General features: G+C 37.4%; 1 protein-coding gene across 1 annotated transcript; it reads right to left on the bottom strand.

Moving 5' to 3' along the window:
* Positions 1–3,793: 3,793 nt before the first annotated feature.
* On the bottom strand, positions 3,794–10,071 carry LOC138308897 (pre-mRNA 3' end processing protein WDR33-like). The gene is made up of 10 exons (XM_069249948.1): positions 9,656–10,071; positions 8,773–8,851; positions 8,326–8,436; positions 7,685–7,782; positions 7,112–7,201; positions 6,508–6,840; positions 6,000–6,197; positions 5,503–5,559; positions 4,339–5,025; positions 3,794–3,801 (listed from the first exon to the last, which is right to left on the bottom strand). Exons 1-10 carry the CDS (start codon positions 9,837–9,839, stop codon positions 3,794–3,796), a joined length of 1,845 nt encoding a protein of 614 aa, XP_069106049.1. The 5' UTR covers positions 9,840–10,071.
* Between the last annotated feature and the right edge of the window lie 1,262 nt (positions 10,072–11,333).

The following is an 11,333-nucleotide window of genomic DNA, read 5'->3' as shown; positions in this document are numbered from 1 at the left end:
CATGGCATAATTTTCATTTGTTCGCTTGTTTCAAACCGTTTTGTGTTGAACTATATTCAGAAGCTGATGCTATTGCTGTTGAATTTGGTGACGTCAACACTAGCGCAAGCAGGAAATTTAAAGGTTATACGTGTATAGTTTTTAATTCGAATGATCGTAATGGAAATATAAGTAATAAACTGTTACCAGATAGGACATACAGTTGATATGAAGCCCATCCGTCCGAAAGATAAATATTCATGGCTTTTATCTTCATTCCGGATGGGCTTCATATCAACTGTATGTCCAATCTGGTAATAGTTTATTGCTTGAATAGTTTCATGTGGATGGGTCAAACGGGTATATTTGTCTGTAAGGGACGAATTACATGAAATGGTAAATGCATGGAAAATAATCAGTGCGTACATTTTGGACAAAATATATTGTCAAAGTTCAAGGCGATATGCCACTTTATAAACGGACAAAAAGAAATAGAGTTCCCAGTAAAATGCAATAGACCAATTATTAACCTTAGAATTCTTTATGAAAAAGAAATGTTATTTTAACCATTAAATATTAAAATAAAACAGTCACAAATACAGAAGTGTACAACATTGTTGTCCATTTGGATGCCGTAGCATTTGTTGTTGTATTCATCTGTCACTAGGCCTACATCAGACCAACCATCGATGTCGTGATTGGTGATACCAGCGAAAGTACGAAATTCTGCAATACACAAGTAATAAATTGGAATATTGACCGTTATGGACTGAAGAGACTTTTAAAAATCCCTAAGATGAAACAATAAGATACAATCAATTAATATGTATTTGTAATTTCATTTATATTCTTAAATCTACATTTTAAATTGAGCTATGATATAGCTATGGAAGTTTCAGACATTGATCTTAACAGCATAAATCACTTGCATTTTCAATAAAGAATAAAGAAAAAAAAATATTACTCGATACATTTTAAGCGTGATGAAAGTGTTCTATTACCATGTTTTGACACGTATAATATTGACGAAACGGCTGTGATGCTGTAGTATCATTTGAATATTCCATGCTTTGCTGGTGTGCATACTTCGTCAATAATTGCATAAAACGACAGCCAGCAAATAAAGCTAAGACTTCAGATCTATAAATCGACATGTTAACTGTTCACGATGGACGATGAAGGACATGAGCTATGGTAATCGACTGAGACTTCTATCAGGAGACTTGCACCTGTAGTGTAACATGTGTTTCATAGCCGCCAACAATGATAACATAGCTCTCTTTCCATCGGTAAATTAAATCGATTAAGCATAATTTCTGTATCAAAATCCAAACATATTCATAATATTTTCCATAAATTTTATTTATTCTTCAGACAAGTGGCATAGCTCTGTATATATACAGATCAATAACTTGTATAAATATTTACAAATCAATGCATTTTAGACACACAGAGAACTATCTTGTCAATACGTGCAAGCCACTCACGCATTTGGGATCATGAGCACTTTTAAGACATCTCAATTTTTCATCATAACCCTTTTGTATTATCTAGCTGCCCCTTAGACGTTCAGTTATGTATACCATCGGATATCTGTGTTTGGGTATTGCCAATGACCCGAATAGAAGTATGCTTGGACAGATATAGAAGTTACACAAATTACAATCATGTCTGTGCTAAACTAGTATTTGCACAATATGTCTCACTTTCCTTTGATGGAAGATATGCCAACCTTATTATGTATGATGATATGGTAATGCATGGAAAGTGAAGGGAGAACCCCAGTAAGAGAACTTTGTAACTATTGGTCTACGGTCTGTACACAGGGGCCCGTAACTACTGTTTATATTATAATATATATTTTCATTCACTGGGTACGTTATATCCCATATTACGGGCCCCTGTGGTCTTTACCTGGTCACTGCCACATATCATAACGGTAGGGATGAATGGAAGGATTTCAGACACCTTATACACTTGCAAAAAAAAACACGATGACATCAATGAAATAACTACAACAACTATTCGACTATATTGATGTATTAGTATTGGAAAACATACCTCCTAGGTCTGATGTACCTCTGAACACAAATCTGGACTCGTCTAATTCAAATGAGGGAGCAGTTCGTTAAAATATATAGAGTTGGATGAGTAAACTGGTGTTTTTTAAGTAACAGAACATTTTAGTGTTATCCCTGAAGTCCCTGAAGTCTTTACACAAACAGACATTCCATGACCTGAAGGCCATGGGTTTCACTCTAACACAGGTTTTACTGTACCGTGACATAAAGGCCATGGATCATTGACTTTCATTCTTAACACATGTTTACTGTACCGTGACATAAAGACCATGGATCAATGAGTTTCACTCTAACAAATGTTTACTGTACCGTGACATAAAGACCATGGATCATTGACTTTCATTCTTAACACATGTTTACTGTACCGTGACTTAAAGGCCATGGATCAATGACATTCACTCTTTAACACATGTTTACTGTACAATGACATATAAAGACCATGGATCATTGACTTTCATTCTAACACATGTTTACTGTACCGTGACTTAAAGGCCATGGATCATTGACTTTCACTCTAACGCATGTTTACTGTACCGTGACATAAAGGCCATGGATCATTGACTTTCACTCTAACACATGTTCACTCTACATAACACAAATGTTTACTGTACCGTTGACATAAAGGCCATGGATCATTGACTTTCATTCTAACACATTGCTTCTAAGCATAGTTTACTTACCGTGACATAAAGGCCATGGATCATTGACTTTCCACATTTCTAACGCTGTTTACTGTACACGTGACATAAAGGCCATGGATCATTGACTTTCACTCTAACCCATGTTTACTGTACCATGACATAAAGACCATGGATCATTGACTTTCATCCTAACACATGTTTACTGTGCCGTGACATGAAGGCCATGGATCAATGAGTTTCACTCTTACACCTGTTTACTGACCAACTTCAGACCAAGCACCACAATCAAACACTACTCATCAATTGTACCAAGAACCGTATTCGACCCAATAAGCGCCCATGTCCCTGTAAGCGCCCCTCCATCTTTTCGAGGCCTCAATTTCAATTGCCCATGCATAAATAAGGACCAAAATTACATAAAACGGTATAGATTTGCAATAATTTTGACTTATTAGCACCTTTTCATTTATATCAATTTTTTTAAGCGCCCTTGGCGCTTATTGGGTAGAATACGGTACTTACAACTAAAAATATTCAGGTTTCAAATAACAGAGGAAATGTCAGTTCCAATTTAGTTAAATGAAACATTGACATATGATTTATAAACTGGCTCATGCACCACGATTGGGACCATACTCGCATATTTACATTATATACAATACATCTCACACAAATCACATCGTATTCTTAACAACACATATATATTTCGAAAACTTGCTTAAATTTTCTTAAACATACATATGAAGCATTAATACTAGCGAAAAAAATGAAAATGATAAAAGAAAAAAGAAAATATATGATTTTTCTTTGTTTAAACCAACTTTTTTGCAACTTATGTTTGTTTTCTAGTAAATACCAAAATATATTCGCTGCAATCTAATGTATTATGTATACATTTATTATGTTCTGTTTGCTAAACAAACTGTACTATCCAACAGAACGCCCACCATCTAACTGTATAATGGAAGCTGATATAATGATCTTACTTACGAATCCAGATTATTTTCAGTTTTGTGATCTTTCTATAGACAAATATTTTACTTTTATTTTTAAGCCTTATAGCATTTCATAGATAAAATATTTTTATCCACCTTAGTGACCTGCAAAATAGCAAAAATAACACTCCTACAAAAGTAACTGATATACAGTAACAGAGCTTTCTATTCCACGATATATAATCGCATATTAAAGAAGAATGGTTGCACTGGCTGTATTAAGATATTCATGGTATCCTTCATGACAAATTTCCAAGATCTAAGAATCATCGATATCTTTTAACTATGAAGTAAAACAAAATTTCTGAAAAATATGTGAAGATATTGTGAATTCACAGCGTTAATAAAAATGGACTCAGAAATATCAAAAATTGGTGAAATGAATATTTCTTCTGAAATGAATTGAAAAACTATGGATTGATGAAATGAATATGAAAATGAAAACAAGAAGGATTTATAACACCAACATCTATAGCTACCTGCCTCCCCCTCCAAAACCTCTTCCCCCTCCCCAGTCCCCACCCCTGTTTGATCCCCCTCTGTGTCCTCCCCTATCACCACCCCTCCCCCTGTCCCCACCCCTTCCTCTATCCCCACCCCGTCCTCTATCACCTCCTCTCCCTCCCCTCCCACCACGATTACCGCCCCGACCAGGACTTGAGAAATTCCGCCCTCCCCTCTGATTATTTTGTCCCCACCCCCCTGACTGGTCTGTATCCATGTCTGAAGGACCTTGGTTTCCCTGCTGCTGTCTGTAATCCCCTGGCCCCTCCTCCCAATGTCTCTTGTTACTATAGTTCTCCTGTGATCCCCCAAAGTTATGCCCCCCTTCGTTCCTACGACCACGCCGCCTCTCGTCCTGGCCCCTTCCCCTACCACGACTCGGATTCATGCCTCCTCCTCGGCCTCGACCATCAAATCTCTCATCCTGATCCATGAAATTGTCATTACCATGGTTATTGAAGTTACTATTACCATGGTCACCACCAAAGTTTGAGTTTCTGTCATTACCACCTCTTTGCTGTTGCTCCCACTGGTTACCACGGAAACCTCTCTGATTATCATCCCGTTGCATGTTGTTTCCACGGCGATTAAATCCCTGACCTCCATCATTAAAGTTCTGATTATGGTTATCATTCCGCTGCCGTTGTTGATTACGGAAATCCTGGTCTCCCCTGAAGTCCTGGTCACTGCGAAAATCTTGGTCACCTTGGAACTGGTTATCATTAAGCATGTCATTGTTACCAAAGTTTCCTTGGTTTCCACCTTGCCCTTGATTCCACTGTCCACCACGAAAGTCATGGTCATTTTGCTGAAACCCTTGACCACCTGTAAATCATGGCAATAGCGTACAGTCATAGTAGACACCAGTTATCGAATATAATTCACAAATGTCACATTCTTTGTCATCGAACTTGACCTCAGAATTTTTTACCTGAAATACTATTCATGCCAGTTCTTTCCATTTGAATAAAGCCACAGAGCTTCAATTATCACAATTAATTCTTAGATACGATAACCTTGACATTTGCCCTTCTGTCATGAAAAGCAATCCCGAGCAGGTATTTTTTGTAAGAAAGGGGTTTTTGAAAGTCTTAATAGGCATTCAGAAACCTTATTTCACAGAATTTAATTTTCTATTTTTGGTAAAAGCGATATTGATCTTTGACAATTAATGATGAAAATCAAACCCAAGCAAATACTTTTGGTGCATTGATGGTGTTCTGGTTTGATCAAGAGTTATTTCCTGGATGCCTATAGTCACCTGCTTTGTATAGATAACATAAAAAAGCAGATACTACATACCTTGATTTTGATTTTGCATCATAGGGTTTGATAGCAATCCCTGGGATCTCCCACCTCCTGCAAAATAAAAAAACTTTTCATAAGACTGCACAAAGCAATAAACCACACAAAGGGCAATTAAAGAATGCCAGGATATTGCACTCATTATGGCAAAATAGTTAATTTTTACAAACTGATTTAAAAGAATTTACTACCCACTTTTCTGTGTTTTTAATTGCTTTGTCCAACTTTTTCTGTGTTTTTAATTGCTTTGTCCAACACTTTAAACATGTTCCCATTCACCAAAAGTTGTTTAATTCAATTTGGTAAAAATCTTTCAGATACTTTCTAACGATTAGCATTTTACATGACTTAAAGCTCTCGCCTCTACTAGAGGGCTTTGTCCCTTCCAAGCCAGTTAATAGGCGTTAAAACTAAACAAACCAAAATCACAGATTCAATAGCTTTATAAAACCCCAAACCTGAAACGGAACTGGGATGGGGATATAGATGCTTACCATGTGGCAAGCCCTGATTTTGCTGCTGTCCTGGTCCCTGTTGCCTCATTCCCTGGGATCCACCACCTTGTTGCTGGCCCCATCCTGCTGGCTGGTTGCCTAGTAACCCTCTACCTGGCATATTGCCTTGTCCAGGTGGCACCATGTTAGGGTTATTGTTCTGGTTCCCTGGACCCATCATCTGGTTGGGCGGTGCTCCTGTAATTTCAAATATTTTACTTCCTATAACATCTTTGAATTTAAATTTACAGCATCAAAATAAAATTGTTACAAACCTATCAATCTCTCAACAAAACGATTTCACCAATTTTTTTTGTGTTCATTTATGATGCTGTATTTTTGTCAGTTTAAATCCATTCCATCATATTTGAATAATTTCCTAGCTTAATCTGAACGTTTTCAACACTTACTCATACATTTAACAAAGCCTACACCATTACCAGAATGATTCCTTTATATTCCCACCCCTAAAACAGAAACCTAAACGTAACACAGATTTATCACTAACCTTGCTGCATTAAGGATGGAGGATTGTTATTGGGTTGACTATCCCCTGAGCCTTGCTGATTATCAGCCCCTCTTTCCATTTGCTGTTTTCTGCGTCTTTCCCTCCTTTTTTCCCTACTTCCTCCGCCTCCTGCTCCTTCCTCTCCTTCTCCGTCAGGCACTAAAAGCCCTGTATGTTTCACCATCCAGGCCTGCTCAAATTCCCAGGGAATTGGGCGAGCGTAGGGAATCTTTTTCTTCGGTATTTCTCGGAGGAGCTGTTGTTCTCTAAAGAACTGTTCATCTGCCGACCAGTCAAGACCAGGAATGGATGGCAGATCTTCTCCTTCAGTCTCTATAAACACAGATACATTCATAATACAGTCATTTCATACATTTTATTGACTGATACAATGCCAAATTGGACCGAAAACTTGTCAACACAAATTCAAACATACATTAGATTTATTTAGAGCCGAGTCAACTTTTACGCTGTAAGATATCAATAGATTATAGGCAATTTAAGTTCTTTTTACCTAAAATTCAATACAATCTTTTGCCAAGTATGTATTTATACCAAATTAGGACTCGCTCATTACTATGATCAAGGGTGTGTCTGGACTTACCTTGATTTTTGTTGATCTGTTCATTCATCATTTTATCAGCTGGAGTGATACCCATGCCTGGAATGTTACTTTGTCCTGTGTTGTCAGGCTCTGTATGACACCAACATAATATAATTAATCAAACTCGATTGTAAACTTTGCAAGCACTTAAATAACAACTTAACAGATATCCCTTAGACTTGTACTCATTTCAGTCCAATTCAAATTGTCCCTGTGCCTAAATGTGTGATTTTTCTCACAAAAATGTCTGGATAACTTTAAAATTGTAAGTAAATGTTTATCAAGTTTAACACAAGAGACAAAAAATCCACTCACAGTACTTCAAGATAATAATGATTATCAAAACTAAAGTTTTATTCGTACCAGACCTAAAATACAAGCTCTCTTAACTATGGTGGTCGGCTTAGAATTAAAGAAATTTTAAGAAGAAATTGGTAAACATGCTGATACATAACATGTATCAGCATGTTTACCGTACAATCTCTGCTCTAATGATAGCTTGCAAGAAGTTATCACCAATAATGTTTATTCTTAGAAATATATTTTTTTTATTGGCATTTTCCCCCCACTTACCAAACTCAGGCATTTCATGCTCAGACCCTCCTGGTAAGGTGTTCAGGTTATATTTGTCCCTCATTCGGTCGCCAGGACGATTTCGTGTCCAAAACTTCCTGTTTCACAATTTAAACAAAAGCATTCAGAAACACAAGAAATCCTATATTTCAACAAATCTTAAATGAATACACTGGTAGTTTTCAATACAGGCTTCGCATCTTCTCCAGTTACATTTTAGGAAGTACTTACGTGGTGTGATCTTTTGAGCCAGACATTTGAGCCAGACACAAGGATGTGATCGAGAGGGTGCTTGGCTAACTTACCTGGTGTGATCGTTTGAGCCAGACACAAGGATGTGAACGAGAGGGTGCTAGGCTAACTTACATGGTGTGATCGTTTGAGCCAGACCAAGGATGTGATCGAGAGGGTGCTTGGCTAACTTAGGTGGTGTGATCGTTTGAGCCAGACACAAGGATGTGAACGAGAGGGTGCTTGGCTAACTTACGTGGTGTGATCGTTTGAGCCAGACACAAGGATGTGAACGAGAGGGTGCTTGGCTAACTTACGTGGTGTGATCGTTTGAGCCAGACACAAGGATGTGAACGAGAGGGTGCTTGGCTAACTTACGTGACGTACTAGAGGGTGCTTGGCTAACTTACGTGGTGTGATCGTTTGAGCCAGACACAAGGATGTGACCGAGAGGGTGCCAGGCGAGGCTCCATACCATACCCTCGTGGGCTTCCTCCATTCCTCCAACCTCTCTGTCAGTTCTACAACACAAACCAAGCCAATAAATACTGTTAAAAAGATATTTGGGGTATCAAGGTTAGTTGTACCTAGTATACTAGTATAAAGTGTATTCCAGGTCACTAAAATGCTTCAAATTGAATAGGGCTTTCTCGATTGATGTCTTGATTTACCAGATTCATCTACATTACACACCATATGATAGTCATAAAGTACTTTTTATCATCAGTTTTTGATGATAAAAGTTTTTGAACTACTGTTGGTTAATGCTATCTTCAGGGAATTTCTCATTGAATATGATGAAACATTTTTACATTTCTGACACCTGAGATTATATCGTGTGATATGACATGACTTACCCGACCATCCAAAACATGACGGCCCCATCAGATCCACCACTCACAAACAACCCTTCATGGATCGGATGCCAAGCCACAGCTGTAAAGTCATAACATGTATCAGCTTTGTTAATAGTCTTAAACCTATCGGAGAGTCAAGAAAGAAATGTAACCATTTAATCTAATGAAATTTAGGAATTCTACAATTGTTTGTAAGGTCATAACAATTCACAGCTATGTTCATCTGAAAATATGCAGAGTTTTGCTAAAGGTTAAATTGTGAGTTGTCAAAGAAAGTTGTTCCCTTTGTTTTAGTTTAACATCCTATAAAATTAACAGCCAGGGTAATTTGTGCAAGGTTTAGGAGGGGAAGTAAAGTCAATGTACTTGAAGAAACAGTCAGTGCCTGGCAACTGCCCTCTGTAATTCAAACTTATTTCATAGTTCGAACACCATAATTACTCAGCCACAAAGGAAGGAAAAAAACACATGCCCCCCCACTGTCAGCACTAAAAGTTCAATGCAGCTGGATGGGTTTTTTTGCCAATTGGCCATATGTAGTCAAAATGTTGAACATTTTACCACTTAGGAGTTTTCATGTTTTTGTTTTGTTTTTTGTTTGCATGAAATTTCCGCTAACATATGACACAACAAAACATCTGTGTTTACGGTATACCATATGATAAAGGTGATTTGTCAAATAATTGACACATTCGGCCATGTCATAAATATCGGAACCTGATTTCGCCAATCTTATATAGAAATAAAATGAAAAGTTTTGTCTATAATTTCATAAATACTAGCAAGTTATGTGATAAAATAGAATCTTACACTCATGTAAATTTCATATTATCTAGCCACTCATGATGTATGATCCTCTATAACAGTTTATTCCTAACAGTACCTGTGGCTTCCTTTTTGTGTCCTTTGAAGGTCTGGAACTCCTCCTTCATATTACGGATGTCAAACAGTTTCATGAGGTGATCCCTGGAGGCAGTCAGCAGCCAGTTACCATTCTGATTCCACTTCAGATTCATTACAGTCCCTTTGTGAGCATGTCTGTAACACCATATGTTCCGCCATGTCATCCATTTTATAACACTACTCTGATGTCATCAGAACATCACAATCAGGAGGTAGTGGACAAATATGATTTAGCTTATTTGCAAAAATTATGGTATGCCATGGAAACAAAAAAAGAGATGCAAGTCATTCAAGGGAATATGAAAACGGCCTAAAATTATGTTTTTAGTCAGACAAAGAGCTTAAGATCATGGTACAATATGTTATTTCATGATTCAAATGTCAAAGGGATCAAAAATTAATTTCCGACGGGCTAAAATATGTCCCTCCTTTATTGTCACTGTGCTAGGCTCTGCCATGTTTTTTGGTTGTTTAATTTGTCTTAAAAACAGCCGAGGCCTTGTAAGGATTGTCTCCCCTGCAAGTTGTTGCATGAATGCTTATGTCTTCTGGAAAAATATGACATATTACATGTCCTAGACACTGCAGGAATCCTTGACTAACCTCAATGTGTAGACAAAATGATGCTGGACACACACTCTACCATATGAATTATTGGTTCAACTAATTTTTGTGACCACAAAATTTCACATTTTTTTTTGCCAAATCATTTTTTCACAGTGATTGAATTTCCGGCTTGAAACACATTTGGTTCTAGTCTGTACATATGTTTTAAACATTCCACAGTGATTTAATTAAAAAATTTATTTTTGGGATTTCTTATCCTCCATGAAACCTGCATAACTATTGTTTCCTAATAGGTTAAATGGAGCTTGTAAAATTAAAATTGGAAATAGAGAAATCAACCCCTTTTGGCCCAAACTCTCAGGGGTAAGCCCAATTATTTGTACAATTTAGAATCCTCACCATGGTACTCCATAAGGATGCTACAGTGTCAATGCAATATGAGTGTTATCCAGTGCTAAGTTTCAGAGTAAATCTTCATATAGAAATAGCCAAAATTGCCCCTTTGGACCCACTGTAATCCATGCAAGCGTGAAACAAATTGTAATTTAAAACAAAACATAGCAAAGTTCCCTTTTAGAGCCCCACCCCTCTGCACCTGGAAGGAGGTTGGACCAGCCCCATTCACATAAAATACAATCATCCTCTGTAAATCTTTCACACCATATTTGGTTGACATCCACTCAGAGTCATTAAGAGATGTAGAAAATGAAAGCAATGTTCTCATTTTGGAAACCTACCCCTCATCCCCTGGGGTCAGACCTGCTGTGTTTATATACAATACTGTTGTATTCACACCAAATCTGGTTGTAATCCACTCAAGGGTAAAGAAGTACATGTAGTAGGACTTTTAAGCCTAAATTTGGCAATGTTTCCTATTTTAGGTCCCCACTCTGTGGATTAATAGAATCTTCCATGGGTCTGTCAAGTAGACAGGGATTTCTCAACCCGATTGAAAAGATTTTGGCTTGTCATCCCAAGGCTTACCGAGGGTTGATGGCCAAAATCTTTCAAGAGGGTTGAGATATCACAGTCCACTTGACAGACCCATTTTAGTTATTCTTTTTCCCTAACGTCCATAACTACTGTGAAAA

Source organism: Argopecten irradians, chromosome 1 (assembly GCF_041381155.1).
Source record: "Argopecten irradians isolate NY chromosome 1, Ai_NY, whole genome shotgun sequence".
Classification (NCBI taxonomy): domain Eukaryota; kingdom Metazoa; phylum Mollusca; class Bivalvia; order Pectinida; family Pectinidae; genus Argopecten; species Argopecten irradians.
The sequence above is the reverse complement of the archived record's forward strand: the minus strand, read 5'-3'. Positions and strand labels throughout refer to the sequence as shown.

Coding starts and splice junctions, on each gene's coding strand:
- LOC138308897 (XM_069249948.1), bottom strand. CDS start 9,839: ATGACATGGCGGAACATATGGTGTTACAGACATGCTCACAAAGGGACT. Junction 7,783..8,325: donor GGCTCAAACGATCACACCAC/GTAAGTTAGCCA, acceptor ATTGTGAAACAG/GAAGTTTTGGACACGAAATC. Junction 5,560..5,999: donor AAATCAGGGCTTGCCACATG/GTAAGCATCTAT, acceptor TTTATTTTGCAG/GAGGTGGGAGATCCCAGGGA.